The sequence below is a fragment of the Nannospalax galili genome, unplaced genomic scaffold (genome assembly GCF_000622305.1).
Source record: "Nannospalax galili isolate Female #2095 unplaced genomic scaffold, S.galili_v1.0 scaffold793, whole genome shotgun sequence".
Classification (NCBI taxonomy): domain Eukaryota; kingdom Metazoa; phylum Chordata; class Mammalia; order Rodentia; family Spalacidae; genus Nannospalax; species Nannospalax galili.
Window position 1 is genome coordinate 264,367 of NW_008331997.1, and position 22,391 is coordinate 286,757.

Here is a 22,391-nt window from a genome sequence, read left to right on the forward strand (position 1 = left end):
CACTCCCAGCTATATATTCTTTTTTTAAAAGAAAAGAAATACCTCATTTCACTCTTTGGGAATAAGGCAGAATTCAACCTGAACCATTTTGGTGGTTCATGAATACTTAACAAAGCACTTTAATATTGACAAAGGTCTTCCATAGTCCTCCCTGGCCATCATCGAGCCCCTCCCTCTTCACCCAGGCCTTTGTGATCCCCTCAAATTCAGATGTCTGAAGGCTTGCAGGCCTGTGCTTGGTCACAGGGCTTCTAGCAAGGTTGGGGTTCTTTCTGCATAGTCTCTGCCCTGGAGGTACTGCTTTATCATTGCCTACAGGATCTTATCCCCTGTGTATGCCACAGATGGGAAATGGGGGACCCTTGGCAATGCAGGGTTCAGATCCTCATTGTGGGATCCAGACACATATCCCATCCCTACCCAAAAGCTCCTTTCCTCTCCCTGAAGCTCTGCAAGACACCCAGTGTGATCCATTCAAATTATTCTGTTCAGCCACCTTCCATTTCTTTAAACACAAGAGCCCAGAAGTCTTGGTAGTTTCTATTCACACCATCACAAGAATTCCCTGAGACAAGGATTTCAAATTTTGAAGTAGGGAAAAATAATGTGAATGAACTCAGTTTAGTATCTTCAGAACAGTCTCACCCAAATATGTGAGCTTTGGGTATGTGGTGGAGTCCGGGGAAGAGGCATCTTCTTTCTCTATTACCACACCTACGATGTCACTTAAATTCTTCATTCACATGGGTCCATGCTAATTTTGATGATTTTTAAAAATGAGATTATTAGTATGAAAATATGCAAATTATTTTTAGTTCATCCACCAACAAACCTTTTTTCAGCAAAGCTTACCTGCCATATATAGTTGTCCTACTTTTTTGCCTTAGAATGATAAGTTCAGAATGTTAACTTCTCCAGAGTTCTGTACTGGCAACATCTGTACACAGACTGACCTAGGCTTTGGTCTGTGAAGGCTCTTTCCCTACACCCGGCTTCATCCTTCGGCATGGCCCCATTCTGCTACATTCTTTTCTTTCATTGCCCAAGTAATAAGGCCTGGCAAAGCTCATTATCAGATCACACATCTATGCTAAATCCTTGAACACTAATAAATGCCTGAAATTTTGTTTAAAAATGCCATTTAAAAAACTAAGAATGACGCATAGCTCACCTCGGGTTCATACACAGGAGCAATGTTGAAGGTTAACAGAAAAAACATGGAGGAAGGGTTAACATGAAATATGAGTCAAACCCAGCTCTAAGGGAATGAAATAATAATCTTTGGAAAACATAATTAAACTTCTAAACATGTTACTCTGCTTCTTATTTATCTTCATATCAACTAAAATAAACATCATTAGCAAATAGCAAATTATGGGTTGCTGACTGTCATCTGGATGCTTACTTAATGAAGCATTTCTGGTTGTTGAGAATTTATGGGGATTTTTTTTTTTTTTTTGCAGGATGCTATAGTTATCCACGAAGTCTATGAAGAAGGAGCAGCAGCCAGAGATGGAAGACTGTGGGCTGGAGACCAGATATTGGAGGTACCTAGTTCTGAATTGTATTTTATACCAGAGCACGATTCCTTTGCCAACCTTGATCCACAAGATCAATTTGTCTGGCTTTTATTCAGTGACACCCTTGGTGATTTCTCTCCCATTGAAGAAAGCATAAGTTATATTCCTCTTTTTTCTTTTTTAATCTGCATTAAACAACTGGCTGGTTTATAACCATGACATTGTTGATCTAAATCTTTCTGTGAAAATGTTTTTTAATTTAAAAGTACCACTTAAAGTTCTATAGTTTTGTTTTTTTGTCTGTTGTTCTTTAGTAAATTCTCTGCTAAACACATACTCATACAGACACATACATCAATTTTAAAAACTTTGATGCTACCTATCATTTTCATAATCCTAATAAACCGTTTTGTAAAAAGGTTTGTAAAAATGTATCTACTAGCATTTTCAAGTTAACAAAAATGTAAAATTTTTCTCTTTAGGTGGTATATAATACTTACCAAACACTGACATGCTTAACTGAGCTCTTTCAAACTGCCTGTTATCTAGCAAAGTTGTTAAAGCTTTTTAAATGTGCTAGGACAGGGGCTGAAGAAATGGCTCAGCGGTTAAGAGCACTAGCTGCTCTTGCAGAGGACCCAGCACCCACATGGTAGCTAACAATCATCCATAACTCCAGTTCCAGGGAATCTGATCCTTTACTCTGGCCTCCATGGGCACTGCATGTAAGCCATACATTCAAGCAAAACATTCATACACATAAAATAAAATAAAAGATAAGGGCCTAGAGAGATGGCTCAGTGATTAAGAGCACTCACTGGCTGTTCTTGCAGAAGTCCTGGGTTCAAATCGCAGCACCCACATGGCAGTTAACAACCATCTATGGATCCAGTGCCTTCTGTCCTCTGTGGGCATTGCACAACACAGGTGCACTTGCATACACGCAGGCAGTATACACATACACATAAAATAAAAATAAATAAAATAAAAATATATGAAATAAAAATAAAACATAAAATATTTCTAAAAACATAAAAGATAAATCTAAAAAAAAGTGCCAAGACAAGGAGTATGACACTAGGGACAGATGAGCAGAAAGTCAGTCAATGTCTGGCATTCTGGTAGGTGAAACTAAAGAGCTTTCTCAATGATGTGAGACTTTGGACAACATCTAATTCTTTCATTGTATGGATTTTTATGGTGGGCATGTGCAGTTTTTGCTTTGTACCTTTAATATAGCACATTATGAATAACAACACAGAATTTTACTTTTCCCCTGGGTGGTTCATTTCTGCCCCCCAAGATAAACACAGATATAAAGGGTGGAGAACCTGGATGAGAAGGGTCTGTGAAAGAAAGAGCCAGGCTGACTGCAAATTAAACTCGGGCCAAGTTGCTAGTCTTCTCTGTAGGCCTTGAATGTGCTGCATCACTGGGTTAGGACATATTCCCAGTACATTCATTAAGACGCTAGTGAATGAGGTCAGAAAAACAGTCAGGGCCTCTGTGGAAATTAGCCTGAATGCTTTTGCATACAACAGTTTTTCAGTGAGCAGAAGTGTGGGGACTTTTTTTAGATTTTTTTTCTCCTCCCTTAGATACTCTAATCAATCAGTATTATCGTAATTGACTTAAGATGAGTAGGTTAAATATTAAAAAATAATGCGAATATGTCTTGCTGCATACATAAATTTTAAGCTCATAAATTATCCTGTATTGGTCACTTGAAACTAAATCTGTTTGTTGTCTTCTGAGTGTGGCAGTGGCCTCACTATGGCAATATGTCAAAACTCTATCAAACTGTGTACTTTAAATATGTGTAGCTTATTTTATGTCACTATACTTCAATAAAAATTTTTCAGCTGGACATGGTGGCACATGCCTTTACTCTCAGTACTTGGGAGGCAGAGGCAGGCAGATTTCTGTGAGTCCAAGGCCAGCCTGGTCTACATAGTCAGTATATTCCAGGCCAGCCAGGAATATATAGTGAGACCCTATCTCAAAAAAAAAAAATAAAAGTTCTGCCAGGCATATTACAGGCTTATGGTGCAGACTGGTACAGACTTATGGTCACAGCACTCAAGAGACTAAGGCAGGAGAATCACTAGTTCTAAGTCTGCCAGGACTACAGAGTGAGTTCAAAGCTAGGGTAAACAGCTTGGTGACACCCGGCTAAAAATAAAACTTTAAAATTTTTTGCATTTATTTATTTATTGTGTGTCTGTGTATGTGTGCATGTATGCATGTATGCATGTATGCCACAACACACATGAGGAAAACAAAAGACAAATTAGAGAAGCCAGTTCTCTCCTTCCACCATATAGGTTCCAAGTAACAAGTGCCATTACCTCCTCACCTGCCTAAATTAAGCCACTTTTGTTTTTGTTTCATTTTGTTTTGTTTTGAGAGAGGGTCTCACACTGTAGCCCAGGCTGACTTCAGACTCACTATGTAGCTGAGGCTGATCATGATACTGTTGCTAGGATTACAGGCCTGAGCCACCACACCAGGCAGAAACACTTTTTAAGTGTTGGGGCATAGGGTGCTTGGGATTCAATTCTCAGTACCATTTTTAAAAATTACTATCTCAGCCGGATGTGGTGGTGCACACCTTTAGTTCCAGCACTCAGAAGGCAGAGGCAGGTGGATCTCTGAGTTCAAGGCCAGCCTGGTCTACATAGTAAGTTCCAGGCCAGCTGGGACTACAGAGGAACCCTGTCTCAAAAAGACCAAAAAAAATTTAAATTACTATCTCTGGAGCTGGAGAGATGGTTTAGCTGTTAAGAGCACTGGTTGCTCTTGCAGAGGACCTGGGTTCAGTTCCCAGCACCCATATGATAGCTAACAAGTGCCTATATCTCCAGTTTCAGGGGATACAGCACCCTCTTCTGACCCTCGCAGCATTACACATGAGTGCACTTACATGAATGCAGGCAATATACTCATACACATAAAATAATAAAGTACTATCTCTATTTGACCCTTAGCTGTAGCTGCTTTCTTCTCTAAGTACATTAATACACAGATGAACCTCAGAAAAAAATTAGCATAAAGAATGCACTCTTGGAGACTGGGGAGGTGGCTCCATAGTGCTTGCTGTGCAAGCATGAGGACCTAAGTTTGGATCCCCAGCACCCACATAAAAAGCTAGACATGGCAGCCCTCACCTGTAACCCCAGAGCTGAAAGATAGAGCCAGATGCCTTGGGCTTGCTGGCTTCTGAAATGGTAAGCTCCTGGTTCAGTGAAAAACCTTGTCTCAAAAAAATAAAATCGAGTGTAACAGAGGAAGACACCCAGTGTTGACTTCTGGCCTCCACACAAGCATCTACACACACATACAAGAGGGAGAGAGGGAGGGACGGAGGGAGGGAGGGAAGGAGGGAGGGAGGGAGGGAGATAGATGGAAGAATTTTTTATTTTTCCAGTTTTCATATGTGTATGCTTATGCATGTAGAGGCCAAAAGTTGATGTCAGACCATCCCCAATCTTCCACCTTCTTCATCAAAGCAAGGTCTTTCCATTGAACCCAGGCCTCACTGATATGGCCATCTTGCTGGTCATCTTGCTCTGGAGATCCCTTTCTGAGGCTGGCTGCCATGCCCACCCAGCATTTATGTGGATTCTGGTCTTCACACTTGCACAGTAAACACTTTAACCACAGGGCCATCTCCCCGGCCCAAAAGAGAACTTTGAAAGGTCAAGTCAACCATTTTGTGGCATGTAACAGCTTCAGATTATCCAGTCTAGAAGAAAAGCCCATGCTTTTCAATGAAGATGGCCAGTACAGGCTCTTCCCTTAAATAGGATCTAGCTCAAAAGAATAGTGTATCATGTGTTTAGTTAAGAAACAACTTGCAGTTTGGTCAATTAACATGTTCATTTCTGGGCCGGGCATGGTGACACATGCCTTTAATCCCAGCACTTTAATCCCTTGGAGGCAGAGGCAGGCAGATCTCTGTGAGTTCAAGGCCAGTCTGGCCCACATAGTGAGTTCCAGGTCAGCTGGAGCTACAGGGAGAAGCTGTCTCAAAGAAAAAAAAAAAAAACAAAACGAAACTAAAACAAACAAACAAAAAAACAAAATGTTCATTTCTGAGCAGCTCGAGACCCTGTACTTAGATGTTTTCTAGTTGTGGATGATTTAGTAAATGCATGACGTATAATCAATATGTGGCTGCAAGCTGCCTGGAGAAGACAGGCCAGCTTTGGTGGGGCACTTTAAGGCCAGGCAACAAAGTGTTCTTAAATGCTGCTGTCAGGACCAAGGTCTTAAAGTCCCAACATCAGCACTTTACCAATAATGACTATTCTTTTTTTTTCCCTCTTAATTTTATATGTATGAGTATTTTGTCTACATATATGTAAGTGCACCCATGTGCGTAGTACCTATGAAGGTCAGAAAAGGGCATCAGATCCCCTGAAATTGGAGTTATGGACAGTTATTAGCCGTGTGAGTGCTGTGATCCACACCCAGGTCCTCTGCAAGAGCAGCCAGTGCCCTCAACCACTGAGCCATCTCTCCACCCAACAGTAGCTTTTCTGCTCTCAAGTGTCCTCTGCATTCTCCATGCTGGTCTGCCGCGGTCTCAGAGATCCCTGCTAGTTATTCTTCTTGTTGCTACAGACAGCACCTGACAAAAGGAAGCATGTATTTGGCTTACGGTTCCAGGAGTGGATGGCAGAGGAAGTATGCATGGGAGCTAGTCATGTTGCATCCACACTTAGGAAGCAGAGAACAGAGAATGCTTGTGCTCAGCTATTTCCTCCTTGTTCAGTCCAGGACACTAGCCAGGCGAATGCTACCACCCACATTTCAGTGGATCTGGCCATCTCAGTTAACCTAGTCCAGATAATCCTTCAGAGACATGCCCAGAGCCTTGTCCCTTTAGTGATTCTATATCCTGTCAAGTTGCCAATCAGTTTTAATCATCACAGAATCCTAATGTTAAAATCAGGACAACCCAGATTTTATTCCAAAGATATAACCAAATAATTTTTTATTTATTATTTGTATTTTTTAATGTGTATGAGTATATTGTCTGCATGTGTGTAAGCGCACCAGTGTCATGCAATGCCCATGGAGTCAAAAGAGGGTGTTGGAGTCCCCTGGAACTGGAGTTAGGGACAGTTGTTAGCCACCATGTGGGTGCTGGGAATCAAACCCGGGTCCTCTGCAAGAGCAGTCAAAGACACGGTCTTACTATGTAGCTCTGATTTGACCGGAACTTGCTATACAGACCAGGCTAGCCTCGATATCATAGAGATCCACTTGCCTCTCCCTCCCAAGTGCTGGGATTAAAGGTATAAGCCACCATACCTGGCAATAACCAAATAATTTTTTAACATGGCAAGACTTATGATTCTCTGGTGAGTGTGGGCTGTCTTCTTCCTATCTCCTTGTAGGCCAGTTCCTTCTCCTACTCTACCCTTCCTGCCGTTACATCCTGTGTTGGTGCAAGTAAGATGAGAAAGAGACTTAATGCCTGCTTTTCCCCTTGGAGTAAAATGATGAGGAACTGGAGCCCTAGTTTGGTAGTGGTTCACCCACTTCCCACATGCCCACTCTACAAAAGGGGACCTGCTGTTACCACCCTACCTCTGTAAGCCATGTTGTTAATAATACCTGCAGAGCTTCTGTAAGGCACTTACAGTGGCACAGCAGTCCACAGTATTCCACTGTACTGCGCTTGTTTCTCCCATTGTGTTTGGTGCCTCATGGTAAACTGGGCACATCTGAAAACTGGGCTGAGATCACTGGTTTGAGTAGGTAACATAAAGGCAGAATTTGGTAGAAAGTACTTTTGTAATATTAGCATTCAATGGCAATGCTTTCATCTCAAAGTCTGTTAGGGCCTTTTAGAAGGTCTGTAGATGGGGGCTGGAGAGATAGCCTAGTGGTTAAGAGCACTGGCTGCTCTTGCAGAGGACCTGGGTTTGGTTTCCAACACCCACATGTCGGCTTACAACCGTCCAGTTCCAGGGGATCCAATGCTCACTTCTGACCTTGTGGGCATTGCATAACATGGGTACGCTTACACTCATACACATAAAATAAAATAAAAATAATAAATAAAATATTTTTTAAAAGAAGGTAGGGCTGGAGAGATGGCTCAGTGGTTAAGAGCACTAAAGAAGGTATGTAGGGCCTTAGAAAACTCACCTCCAGTCCCTGGAGATAGCCTTGTTTTCTAACAGAAGTGGTCTTGTGTGCCATCTATTGGAACACAGAATAATCACATTTCCTAGAGACACTGTTTTTCCTTTGTTCCACGGGTTTACTCAGCAACAATGAGAAAGCATTCGGTGGCCTAAAGAACTCATGAGGGGTCCTGCACAGAGGAAATAGCTCTGACTCCAGCCGCTTCAGTCCTTATAAATATCTGTGTCTTTCTTACATTAAACATCTATGCATGAAGCCCTGGGTCGTAAGCTTTACAGGGTTTATTTCAGACAATTTTCATAACACAAAGCAAGTATTCCTACTTCCACTCATTGCAACACAGAAGTCCAGCTGAAGTCATTTTCCCAGTCCCACCTAGCCAGGAAGTCTGTCTGTATCTAACACCTGTGTCCTTAGCCACTATTATTCTGAATATAGCTCATATAAGTGTCCATGAGCACCAGGATATACCTGAAAAGAAAAGGCACCTGCATAATTGGGCTTTTAGACATGTTCTTAGCTCATAGAATCAACTTTAAACAACAGCCCAGTGAGCTGGGGGTGTAGTTCAGTGGTAAAGCACTTGCCTAATATGTGCAAAGCCCTGACTTCAATCCCCCATTTAATTAATTAATTAAAATCAATCCACCCTGTTCAAGGAGAACCCGTTCTTAAGCCTCCTTTCTTGGATGCCCCGGGTTCCCGGTCTTTAGATGTCAGAGCTGGAAAGGTCTTAGACTATCTTCCATGGGACAGATGAAAAAGCAAAGCTCAGAAACGGGCTTAAACTGCTAGGGCACACAGGGCTGTATCAGAGCAAGGGATGGAAGCCACATCTTGGGAGCTCTTCTACTGGAGTCTGGCCATGGCCTGAGCCCTCCCTCCCTTTGTTTGGCTCTTTTCCCAGATGACACCTGGAGGGAGTGACTCATGGCTACCTAACTTTGAGTCCAAAGCTGCTCTGTCCCTGAATCTCCCCCTTTTGTATAAATTTACTAACCAACATTGATATTTAACTTTTTGTGGCACATATATCCAATAACCTGTTCAGAGACTAATTTGTGAGACTGTGTGGTATAGGGACTAGTGTGGAAAGATTGTCTAGGTTAGGGACTAGAGAGATGGCTTAGTGAGTAAAACATTTGCTATACATGCTTCAGAACCAGAGTTCAGATCCCCAGCACCCATATAGATGCTGGGCAGGCATGGTAGCTTGCCTATAATCCCAGCACTTGGGAAGTAGAGACATAACAAGCTTGTTACCTAAACTAGCCAAATTGATGAGCTCTGGGTTTAAGTGTGAGACCCTGCCTCAATTATAAGGTGAAGAACAATCAAAGAAGATACCCAGCATTACCTTCTGGTTTACACATACACATATGTACATGCACACACACATGCATGTCCAAAACAAACAAAAAAAAAAACATTGTTTGGGTTCAAATGTTAACTCCTCCACTTGTTAGCTGTGTGACCTTGGTCAAGTCCCTTAACCTTCCAATGACTCAGTTTCCTCATCTATAAATGGTAAATGATATGAGTAAATGTCCGTAAAGGCAAAACCATAGCAACAAAAACATGATACCAACACAAAAGCAGGCATGTGGACTAGTGGGTTGTAAAAGAGGACCCAGAAGTAAACCTATTCAGCTATAGACAGAAAAACACATGGAGGAAGGACAGTCTCTTTAACAAAAGCTGGATGTCCACTACATTCCTGTCTCACCCTACCTACAAAAATCAATTCAAAACAGATCAAATAGCATTATTTAAGGCTTGAACCTAGTACAGGAAAAGATAGGAGAAACACTTCCAGAAATAGGTTTAGGCAGAGATTTTCAGAATAAGGCTCCAGTGGTTTAGGAAACAATAGAAAGATTTGACAGATGGGATTTCATCAAATTAAAAAAAACTTCTATACAACAAAAGAAACATAGTGAAGAGACAGACCATAGAGTGAGTGAAAATCTCTGCCTATTTATCCAATAGAGGAGTCATACTCAGAATATATAAAGAACTCAGATATTACATACAAAGCTGGGTGTGGTGGCGCATGCCTTTAATCCCAACAGAGGCAGGCAGATCTCTATGAGTTCAAGGACAGCCTGGTCTACATAGTGAATCCCAGGCCAGCTGGGGCTACAGGGAGACCCTGTCTCAAAAAGACAAAAAAAAAAAAAAATTACACACTAAAAGAACAACAACTAGAGGGCTAGAGAGATGGCTCGGCATTAAGAGCGCTGACTGCTCTTGCAGAGGACCCAGGTTCGATTCCCAGCACCTACTAACACAGCTAACAACTGTCTATAACTCCAGTACCAGGGGATCTGACTCCCTCTTCTGACCTCTGTGGCCATTGTGGGTATACTTGCTTACATGCAGGCAATATACTCACAGACATAAAATTTTTAAACATAAATATTTTTAAAAGAATAACAAATAAATGGAAAGGTGAACAGAAAGTTCTCAAAAGTAGGAGTACAAATGGGCAACAAATATATGAAAAAATGTTCAAGAGCTCTAGCTTTCAGAAAACTGTAAGTAAAATATATATTTAAGAGGCTGAAGAGACAGCTTAGTGGTTAAGAACACGTATTACTCTTGCAGAGACCTAGGTTCAGTTCCCAGTACCCATGATGGGTGGCTCACAACCACCTGTCACTCCAGCTCTGGCTGGGTGATTCAATACCTCTTCTGACCTCCACAGGCACTTACATACATGTGCACAAGTTCATACACAGACACATATTTATACACATAATTTAAATACTTAAATTTAGCCAGGTGTGGTGGCATGCACCTTTAATCCCAATGCTCAGGAGGCAGAGGCAGGCAGATCTCTGAGATTGAGACCAACTTGGTATATGTAGCAAGTTCCAGGCCAGCTGTGGCTACAGGGAAACCCTGTCTCAAAAAAAAAAAAAAGGAAAAAATCTATATGGACCTGGTAGCATAAGCTGCTTAGAGGCTGAGGCAGGAGGATCACAAATTCAAATCCTGCCTAGGCTACAGAGCAAATTTGAAGAAAAAAGGACTGTTGATATAGATTAGTGAGAGAAAACTTAAATGAAGCCTTGAATTCAGTTCCCAGCCCCAGGGAGGAGAAAAAAAGCAACCTCTGTTGAGAGTCTCTCACCCTGAGCTGAATGGCTGTTATTAGGGTTTAAATGTAAAATGCCTTGTGTTTCATCACTTAGTACCCACAGCTGTTTGGGGAGATTGTGAACAATTAGGACAATATAGAGCCTAGCTAGTGAATCTAGACCATTAAAGGCAGGTGTTCCAAGTTATAGCTCAGCCCTGCTTCTTGATCTGCCAAGATGTAAACAAACTAAGCCACAAGCTTACTGCCACCTGGGACCCAGCTGCTCAAGCCACCACACTGCCTCTGCCATACCAGACCAATGCCTCTGTTAGATATTTTGTTACAGCAACAGGAAAAGTAACTAATGCAGTTATTATCAAAATGAAAAAACAAGCAACATGACCAGTGAGATGGCTCATCAAGTAAAGGCGACTGCTGCCAAGCTCATAACCTGAGTTTGATCTCCAGGACACAGAGGAGAAGGAAAGAGCCAATTCCCAAGGGTTCTCCTCCAAACTCCACGTATACCCCAGTGGCAGGCACTCATACACATTTACAATAAATAAATAAATAAATAAGATAAAAAAATCATTTTTATGTTATGTATGTAAGTGTTTTGCCTGCATGTAGGTAAGTGCACTGCATGTGTTCAGTGCAGAAGTCAAAGGGTATCTGTTAGGGTTTGAGAATAGACAATAATTCCCACAGATACCAGAAAGATCGTACAAAAAGTTTATTCAGGAATTTAAAGTAAAAACAAGCAATTGGCGGCTAGCCAGGCACAGACTGCAGGAGCCAAAGATGGAGTCTAGCCCCGAAAAATAGCAGGCAGGAGCTTTTATTGGGGAACTCCACAGAATCCCACGCACCAACCATCCTTTAAAATGATTGGAAGGTTCGATGTTCTGAGTACGGGGAGGATTCTTATTGTAGGGTCTGTCTTTAGGGCATTGGAATGTGCTGACTGTTATCTATAGGGCCAGAAGTTTCTGTTCCCACCTTATAAGGCTTTTATATGCCTGGGCTTGCTTAATCTATGGCTTTTGGCGGGGGGTGGGGGGGGTAGCAACTGGAGATTTACAATATGCCTGGGCTTTGTCCAGGCTTGCCTGAAACAGCTAGCCAAAATGGAGTCAGTGTATTCTGACTCTTCAGTATCGAATCCCCGGGAACTGGAGTTACAAATGGCTGTTAGTCACCATGTAGGTGCTAAGGACCAAACCCCAATCTTCTGCAAGAGCAGCCAGAGCTCTTAACTGCTGAGCCATCTCTTCAGCCCTGATAAATATTTTAAAAACACAGCAACGTAAGGACCAGCATACAAACACTATGGAAATATTTTATAAATATTTATGCAGGATCTGGAGAGATGGCTCAATGGTTAAGAGCACTGACTGCTCTTGGAGAGGACCTAGGATCAATCCCCAGCACCCACATGGTGGCTAACAACCATCCATAACTCCAGTTCCAAGGAATCCTACGCCCTCTTCTGACCTCCATGGGCATTGGACAGTATGAGTACACTTACACACATGCAGGCAATACATTCATACACATAAAACAAAAATAATAAAACATAGTAAATAAAATATTTTTATAAATATTTATGTAAAAAATAAGTTGACTATAATTTCTATTTAACAGAACAAAAGAGCAAGGCTCAGAGAGGTTCCTGAGTTTTCCAGGTTCACATGACTTGCTAGCAAGAGCTGTGACTTCATCCTGTTTCCAGAACTTTGAGCTCTCTGGTGGGTGGTCTCCTCTGTTCCCATTCCATCCAGATCCAAATGAGAAGCCCTGAGGGCTTCTTTGACTCTGTGGGGAACATCTGTCCTTTTTTATCTCCTTCCGTAAGTTCTGAAGTTATGAGGTGAACAGTTGAAAGTGAGAATGTCAGCTCCAATAAACAAAAACTGACTGGGCTAATAGCTGAAAGCTTCTGCTCAACTTCAGTTAAGTGAATTGATGTTTTTGTTCTCTCTCTGTCTCTCTGTCTCTCTCTCTGTCTCTGTCTCTCTCTGTCTCTCTCTGTCTCTCTCTCTCTCTCTTTCTCTCTCTCTCTCTCTCTCTCTCTCTCACACACACATACACACACCCACACCCTAACTCCATAGTAAGTGTATGATCATGTGCACCAACCCACCCTCGATTATGGGGTTTTTATATGAAGCAGCATATGCTGCTGAAAGTCATGTGGTGTGCTTTGGAAATGACTGGAAATTTCTCCAGGTTTCTGTTTGTATCAACTAGCAGCAGCAGACACAAAGGTCTCTGCTGTCAGCACCTGCTCAGGACAGCCATCCTTGCAGGTTAACGGGGTTGACCTGAGGAGCTCCAGCCACGAAGAAGCCATCACAGCCCTGAGGCAGACCCCCCAGAAAGTACGGTTGGTGGTATACAGAGACGAGGCACATTACAGGGATGAGGAGAACCTGGAGATTTTCCCTGTGGATCTACAGAAGAAGACTGGCCGAGGACTGGGCCTGAGCATCGTTGGAAAACGGTAAGGACATGTTTAAGTCAAGATTGGCCTTTCCAGTTCAGCTGCTGGGGACTAATACATCTGTAAACCTAGTGATGCGATTTCTAAGGTGTCTCATGCTTGGATAGAGTTGGACGCAGCGGGACACCTGTGATTCCAGCTGGCCCTCTCTGTTGAAGTCTGTCCTCAGCATACAATAAGGGTTATAGTGATTGCTTTGGGATGTTAGTAGATTTCTCTTGCATGTGTGGGTGCAGAGCAACTCTGGAGCCAATATTGACGGTTCTTTGTATCCCTGGAGAGTCCCAGTTAGAGAATGGCTGTTTTGTTTTGTACTTTTTTGTTTTTTGAGACAGGGTCTCACTGTGTAACCCAGACTGGTCTCAAACTGGCAGCAATCCTGGTGTCTCAGCTTCCTGAGTGCTGGGATCCCTGACATGCACCACAACACATGGCTTGTTTTTCCTTACTGTCATGTGCTAGATTGATGAAGTGATCATCATACAGCACCTGCATTTCAAGTTGAGTATGAAAGAACTTTTATATCCCTTAGCATGAAACTTTCCATTATAAAGGAGCAGTTGTGTCTCTCAAACTTTACAGTTCCTTTTTTTTTTTAATGTGTATGAAGGTATTGCCTGCATGCATGTAAGTGCACCTGTGTCATGCCTTGCCCATGGAAGCAGAAGAGGGCATCAGATTCTCCTGGAACTGAAGTTACAGACAGTTGTTAGTCATCATGTGGGTGCTGGGAATCAAACCCAGGTCCTCTGTAAGAACAGCCACTTGCAGATGTTTATTGCACATTGTTTATAATAACTAAAAATAGAAACAATCTGTATGCCTATCATCAGTTATTAATAAGTGAAATTATGGAACATTCACACAGTAGCATTCAGCCATAAAAATGAGGATGCTCCAAGTGCTAATAAAGATGAGTTGAAAGCAGGGAAGATGGTTTGGTTTGAGGCCACATGCTTAGCTTATATGATGCCCCTGGGTTCAGTCTTTAGCTTTAGCATTCTTTCCCCCATAAAAACCAATTGCACAATGTACCTAATTAAAAAAAAAAAATTAAGGGGCTGGAGAGATGGCTCAGCGATTAAGAACATTGGTTATTCTTACAGAAGACCTGGGTTTGAATCCCAGCACCCACATGGCAGGTAACAACTGTCCTAACTCCAATTCCAGGGGATCTGAAGCCGCCTTCTGTCCTCGACATGGGTGCACTTACCTACATGCAGGCAATACAAGCATACACATAAAATAAAAATAATAAATAAAATATTTTTTTTAATTAAATAAGACAAAGCCAAACATGGTTGCCTACACCCATAATTTCAGCACTCAGGAAGCTGAAGTAGGAGAATTGCCACAACTTTGTGGCCTTTCTGGGCTACAGAGTAAGAACTTCAAAGAAAAAAACAAAGGGAGGGAGGGAGGGAGGGAGGGAGGAAAAGCCAGGCATGATGGCACATGCCTTTAATTACAGCACTCAGGAGGCTGAGCCAGGCAGAGCTCTGTGAGTTCAAGGCCAGCCTTGTCTACATAATGAATTCTAGATCAGTGATCTTTTTAATTTTGTGTATATGTTTGGGTTTGTACACCTGAGTGCAGTGCCCACGAAGGCCAGAAGAAGGTGTTGGATACCTCTGGAGCTGGTTGTGAACTATCCAACCTGGGTGCTGGAGACTGAACTCTGGTCCTCTACAAGGGAAGTGCATGCTTTTAACCAATGGGCCACTTCTCCAGCCCCAAGATATATACTTTTTAACCTCTTCAATTTTGAAATATAAATGTATTTAGCAAATGAAAACAGTTAAAACCAAAAATAGGGTGCTGGGGGATGTAGCTCAGTTGGTAGAGTACTTGCCTAGCATGCATGAAGCCTTGGGTTCAATCCCCAGCACCACATCAAACAGTCATGCTGGTACAAGCCTGTAATCCTAGCACTGGGGAGGTAGAGGCAGGAGGATCAGAAGTTCAAGGCCAGCCTGGTTACAGGAGACTATCTCAAAAAGGGGTGTGGGGATGTTGAAAATAATGAGGGCAGTAAAAGAGTGAGGAGAGGGTAAAAAGTAGATTAGAAGCAGAACAGCCTGGGGCCAGCAAGATGGCCACCAAGACTGACCACCTGCCTTTGATCCCTGGGACCCACATGGTGAAAGGAGAGGACCAACTCCACAGGTTGTCCTCTGACCGCCACACATGCACTAGCACATGCCATGTGCCCACACAAATATAAATAAATGTTAATTTTTAAAAAATTTTAAGAAATAGATCAGGTAAGCAATTGGGCTCTCCTCTAGGAAAGTAATTTACTCCTCTTGTTTCTGTTTTGGGTGTTGGGGATCAACACACCAACTCCCTTGTACATGCTAGGCAAGCAGTCAGCCACTGAGCTCTACTCCAAACTTCTGCTTTTTTTAAAGTAAATTTCTGCCAGGCATGGTGGTACACACCTTTAATCCCAGCACTGGGGAGGCAAAGGCAGGTGGATCTCTGTGAGGCCAGCCTGGTCTACATAGCAAGTTCTAGGCCAGCTGGGGCTAAAGGGAGACCCTGTCTCAAAAAGAATAAATAGCTGGGCGTGATGGTGCATGCCTGTAGTCCCAGCACTTGGGAGGCAGAGGCAAGCGGATCTCTGAGCTCAAGGCCAGCCTCGTCTACATAGTGAGTTCCAGGACAGCTCGGGCTACAGGGAGACCCTGTCTCAAAAAGACCAAAAAAAAAAAAAAGAGAGAGAGAGAGAGACTAAATAAATAAATAAAATAAAATAAAGGTAAATTTCCATTTTCCTTTACTAAAATTATCATCTTCCCAGTGCTGGGATCACAGACTTATACCACCAATAAAAAACAGACACACAATAGGCAAAAATAAATAGACCATAGGCAAAATTGAATATATAATAGATAACCCCAATAGGCTTAACCTGAAGTTTCTTATTTAGAAGGTTAGCAGATACCATTGGACTTAATGGCTCTGTAGAGCCCTTCTGAGTTTAGAATTTAGTATCTCTATTTAGAAAGTAATCTCTAGTTTAAATTAGAAACTAACTGGCTGCGCCAATCCCACGATGCTTGGTGACATTAACAGGAGCGGAAGCGGAGTGTTTATTTCTGACATTGTGAAAGGTGGAGCTGCAGACCTGGATGGGAGGTTGATTCAGGGAGACCAGATCTTGTCTGTGAATGGAGAGGACATGAGACATGCCTCACAGGAAACAGTGGCCACCATCCTCAAGGTGAGTCCAAAGCATGCTGGTTGGCCCAGTTTGCCTTCATTATGAAGTGGGTTGTTTTTGCTCTCTAGTTTTTGTTGTTTTAAATATTTTTACTTATTCTTTGAGAAATTCATACAGTGTATTTTGATCATATTCACCCCCACTCCTGACCCTAACTCCTGTCAGGGCCATCCCCACCCTTCCCCCAACTTCATGTCTCCTTTTTTTTTTCTTTTTTTAAAAAATAACCCATTAACTTCAATTTATGCTGTTTATATACTCCTGGATGTGGGGCCATCCACTGAAGAGCAATCAACTTTACCATTCACATCCTTAAGGAAAACTGACTCTCCCTCTCCCCAAACTGTCCCTCTCCATCAACTGTCCATCCTCTGGTTATTTCAAATGATCAGGAATAGCTTTAAAAGAAAGCTGTCATATTGACAAACCAAATGGAAGGGACCTGCTTGGGGACCTGGAGACTAGTGTTTCATGCTTGTGAGCTTAACTGTCCACAGTGGCCCTGTAACTTGCTGGAAGGAATGTGCTGTCCTGGGTGTGGAATTAGTCATACTCAACTTTGATGACTAGAAAGAGATGTTGACTATCATCCAGATCAAATTTCACAGGTGAAAACCAAAAAGTATGTGTTCCCAAATCACAAAGCTCTGCTTGAGGTTTGCTCTGGCCCTGGCACCCTCTCTGAGTGTGTGGAGACTGGAGGTTCTGCCTTACGGACCTTTTCCCCTTCAGCTCTACCCAGGTGCATCTTACTTTGAATTTCACAAGTAACCATGGAACCTTGTGTACTGACAGATTTTGTTTTAGGAATCTGAGTTTTTGGTACAGTCAGCTCAGTTACTCCCCAAAAGAGGACCTGAATTTGTGAATTATCTCTTGTCTGATTTCCCACGCTGCTCTTTACTACTTTTTCTTGATTATTTTGCTGAACACTTTCGTCAGAAAAAACAGGGAAAAAGAGAGGTGTATTAACATCAAATCCTTTTAATACATTTGAAGGGGTCTCGGGTTAAATGCCGCTGAGTTCCTTTGTATTCTGGTGTTTGGATGACTGTGCAAGCCTTGGCTGCAGAAATGGAGGTCCTGCTCTAGTGCTTTAGAGCATAAATGTTACTGTGATTCATTTTTGTCCTTTTCTCGTCTTCCCAAGTGTGCCCAAGGGCTTGTGCAGCTAGAGATTGGGAGATTCCGCGCCGGTTCCTGGGCCTCCTCGAGGAAGACCTCACAAAACAGCCAGGTTGTTGATGGGTTCTCGATAGACTTACTCTCCTGCTCCCATTGGAAGAAAGTTCTTCATTTCATAACTGATTATTTAGAAATAATGTCCGATGTGTAGCACATTCATAATATCAGCTTCAGTGTGTTTTCATGTGTTTGAAATCAAAATGAAAGGTGGGCTGGAAATTCATTAAGTCCTACATTTTTCTCTCCTTGATTGCCGGCAAATGTTTTCTTAGAACCATTTTCCCTCCCACTATTCTATATTGCCCATGCACACATGTACACAGCTGTGTTTATCTTAAAAAGGGAAAAAAGAGGTAACATCTGGTGACAATTTGACCCTCATTAGCACAACATTGTTCTCTTCATCCAATTAAATATTGCTGTAAAGTTAACTTGTGAATAGCCACTCACACATGCTGAGGGCAATTAATGGTGTATTCCTAGGAGAGTGGAGTATAGGGGTTTCTCTTAAGGTGGGGAGGTATTAGTGGGTGAGATTTTGTGGGTTAGCAAACATTTATTTGCAAGTCTGATGTAAGTGCCACCTTTTTTTTTAAACAAAGTATTTTCACTGTATTTTTTTCCTGTTATTATAGGTGACACAATCAAGATGGTATATAGTCTCCCTGGGGTTTATGGACAGGCCTTTGTTTTGAGGTTAAAGTGTGACTTTCAGCCTTCTCTTAGTTGCCTTACAACTACAGTCTCTCCACAGCCACTGTTTAATGCTGTAGAGTTGTGGTGAGCACACGGGTGCTTCTGCAAGGCTGTTAGCTGCCTCTTTGCCTCATTACTGTTAGAAAATGGTCAACAAGAAAGATATTATTGAGGGCCTTCGAGGTGGCTCAGTAGATAAAGGCACTTACACCAAGCCTGACAACCTGAGTTCAATCCCCAAGACCCACATGGTGGAAGGAGAGAACTGACTCTCAAAAGTTGTCCTCTGACCTCCATTTCCATGCATGGTATGCACACCCCTACACACACACACATGCACATAGATGCAATAAATTATATATGTATATATTATATATACATATATAATTGATCAGAAATGATACAGACAGCACTATGTTAAATTTGGAAACGCCCCCACTTCCACTTCTGGCTTATACAATAAGCAGCAGATGTACATACACAGAGCTCCTGTGGGATTCTACAAGTGAATAATCAATGTTGATTCTGTGTAGATTTAAGTTGATAGAGGGAGCTAGAACTGCAAAACAGTAGTCTCAGCCAGGCTTCTTCGCTGGCCTAAGACTCACTGTTAATGGTTTCATTATAGTCCCTTTGCACACAGGAGGCTAGAGTACAGAATGAACCATACTGGGGGTAAAATTGTTCTTCCTGCTGGAGTATGGGACGGCTACAGAGGGGAAGTTGCATTGGCTCTGCCCTTAAGAAGGTTTAAGGAAATGAGCAGACTCCAGAGAGAGGAGATGTGTACAGGCTAAGAGGGATAGGAAGAATTTGTGTATTTTAAGATGTTTGGGCTAACAGCCAAGGTGTTGGGTAGCACCAGTTTCTGACACAACCCCCAACCCTGGGAATGTATATAAATAAGCATCCTCATGATTAACAAAGTTCACAGTTGAACCCAGGGTTCCACGCATGCTAGGCAAGCACTCTACCACCTGTGCCATATCCCTAGCCCTATATTTGTTTTTAATATATCTTACCTAATCCCCGAAAGAATTGTAAGTTTGCACAATTTGTTTTTTAAGAATAGTTTAAGACAAACCACTGGTTCATAAATTTACTGCATTCGGTCCCAAGCACCAAATAAATTGGGCATGGTGACATACACCTGTAATCCCAACACTCAGGGAGGTAGAGGTCAGAAGATCACAAGTTCAAGGTCATGCTCAACCACATAGCAAGTTTAAGGCCATGAGACTATCTCACACCAAAAAAAATAGTATATCCATCCTAAAGTATACTAATATCTACAATTTATATAAAAATGAACTTTTAAAAGATGAAGTAATTGATGACTACATGATATGTGATAAAGAAAATATAGACATTTTATTTTTGTTTTTATCAGAGATAGGGTCTCAGTTATGCCTCGGCTAACCTCAAACTCATGATTCTCTTGCATCTACTTCCCTGGTCCTTGGAGTACAGATGTATATACTACATCTGGCATGAAAACATAAATTTTTTAATTTTGGAATCTAGGTAGTATGTACATGTATAGCTATAATTCTTTAAACTTTTCTAGTTATTTGAATTTTTTTTTTATTTAAGGAGTATTAGGCTGGGTGTGGTGATGCACACCTCTAATCTTAGAACTTGAGAGACAGAGGATGTTGGATCTCTGTGAATCAAGGTCAGCCTGGCCTATATAGTAAGTTCCAGGCCAGCCAGGGCTGCAAAGTGAGTAAGACCCTATCTCAAGAAAACAAAAATGTATGGGCTGGAGAGATGGCTCAGTGGTTAAGAGCATTGGATGACCTTACAGAGGACCCAGGTTCAGGTCCCAGGACCCACATAGTGGCTAACAACTGTCCATAACTCCAGTTCCAGGGGGATCTGACACCCTCTTGGTGAACTTGTATATGTGCAGGCACAACACTCATACACATAAAATAAAAATAAATAAATAAATTTTTAAATCTGTAACCAGATGTGGTAGCACGCACCTTTAATCTAAGCCCTCAGAAATAGGGGTAGGTAGATCTCCGAGACTGAAGCCAGCCTGGTCTACACAGCAATTTCTAGGCCAGCTAGGGCTTCAGGGAGACCCTATCTCAAAAATAAATAAATAAATAAACTTGTTCCATAGTTAAATAAATGCTCGTATAATTTACCAAGATTCTGGGGGTATAGCTCAGGAGTAGAGCACTTGCTTCACCTCTGTGAAACCTTGAGTTTGATCCTCCCCCACACTTGTAATCCCTGCACTCAGGAAGCTAAGGCAGAAGGATCTAAGTTCAAGGCCAGTTTGCATCACATAGTTTTTGTCTCAGAAGCAAAGTAAAACACAAAGTATCAAATGATAATAGTGATAGTAGTCTTAACTTAAAATTTCAGGGCAGTCTTGATAGGCTTGATAATTAGGCAGAAAAATTATAGATGATATTGTCTACATTAGAAAGGGCCTTGAATGCATCCAATTCTGAATAGTCACTAGCCATAAATGACTATACATTATAGATCTCAAATATTTACTTAAGTGAGGAAGAAGTTTAGATAACAGGTATAGCAGGTTGGATTGAAATATTACTGTTGTAGGAAATGAAAGTAATATAATGAAAAAATGAAAGTAATATATCCCTAAAATAAATCATTTTTACTTTGACATTTGCCACCATCTCTTAGAAATATGGCTTCTATTCAATCTACTTTCTGTTAATTGAGGGTTTAGTACACTTGGTTTAGCAAAATACATAATACAGTGTTCTCATTTGTTTCTCCATTGCTGTGACAAAATACTCTGACCAATACTGACTTGGGGAGTAAAGGGTTTATTTAGCTTACATTTCCCGGGTCACAATTCGTCAGGGAGCCCAAGGTAGGCACTCAGGGCAGAAACCTGGAGGCAGGAGCTAGAGCAGACCATGGAGGAACACTGCTTAGCTTGCTCCTCTGGTCTGTGCTCAGTTTACTTTCTTATACAACATAGGCCCACCTGCCCAGGTATGGCACAACCCACAGTGGCCTGGGCCCTCCCACATCACTCAATAATGAAGAAGACGCCCCACAGGCACGGCCACAGGCCAGTCCAATGGAGGCAACTCACCAGTGAGGCTCCCTGGACTCAGGTGTGTCAAGTTGACAACTAAAGCTGTCCAGCACCTATAGTTTGGATAATAAGGAAATCGTGTTGCCTGTTCCCCCAAAGGACAGTGCCCATTCACTTGACTATTCTAACATTATGGCAACCTTTGAAAAGTTTGACTTCATGTGGAGCAAAAACAGCTAGAATGATTGTTTCTACAGTCGTGTCTGAAATGCATTTGAAAGCATATACAGAGGAGATAGCAAAGGAGAAAGTGCTAGGCCGAAGGACAGTAAGGGGGCTGGTGCAGTGACTGGTTTTCTTCCTTAGCCTCTTCAGAATTTTCTGTTAAATGACCATGGTAACCTGAACCACTGGCAAACCAATGATAAGGATACATTTTTAGGGCCATGAAAGTGCCTGCAGTCAAGTGACCACCATGTCTCCTTTTCAGGTGGATCGGCACAGTGCACACAGCACCTGCCGGCCTTCTTTGGCCCCTGTCATCACTAGCCTGCAAAACCTGGTTGGCACGAAAAGAGCTTCTGATCCTCCCCAGCAGAGTCCAGGTATGGCAGACACACCCCAGAAAAATCAGTCTTCTCGTCTTTGATTTAAATGTTTGGGGTTGGAGAGATGGCTCAGCAGCTAAGAGCACCAGCTACTCTTGCAGGGGACCCAGGTTGGGTTCCTAGCACCTACATTGCAACTAACACCCTTTGGTAACTCCAGTTCCAGGGGATCCAATGCCCTCTTCTGGCCTCTTTGAGCATTGCATGACATGAGTACACTTACATATATGTAGGCACAACACTCATACACATAAAAATAAAAAATAAAAATAAATAAATAAAGTATTTTTAATGTCTGAGCTGGGCCACAAGAAGCCACAGCTTTTCTGAAAGGCCTTCTCCGAGGGAGGGGAGCCCTAGATAGTCAAGTCAGAA

The 22,391-nt window shown here is 42.1% G+C and overlaps 1 protein-coding gene across 4 annotated transcripts in view; it reads left to right on the forward strand.

The window, feature by feature from the left end:
- The window catches only part of LOC103729163 (inaD-like protein), a 315,156-nt gene that overhangs the window by 244,098 nt on the left and 48,667 nt on the right, over window positions 1-22,391 (forward strand). For all 4 annotated transcript variants that reach the window (XR_003848556.1, XM_029560655.1, XM_008827155.3 and 1 more), the window contains 5 exons: window positions 1,464-1,547; window positions 13,077-13,270; window positions 16,349-16,496; window positions 17,647-17,733; window positions 21,899-22,013. Coding sequence is in view for 3 of the 4 variants with exons in the window: in XM_029560655.1 (XP_029416515.1) it covers window positions 1,464-1,547; window positions 13,077-13,270; window positions 16,349-16,496; window positions 17,647-17,733; window positions 21,899-22,013 (628 nt within the window). In the remaining variant the exon portion in view is untranslated. The remainder of the gene's footprint in view (window positions 1-1,463; window positions 1,548-13,076; window positions 13,271-16,348; window positions 16,497-17,646; window positions 17,734-21,898; window positions 22,014-22,391) is intronic.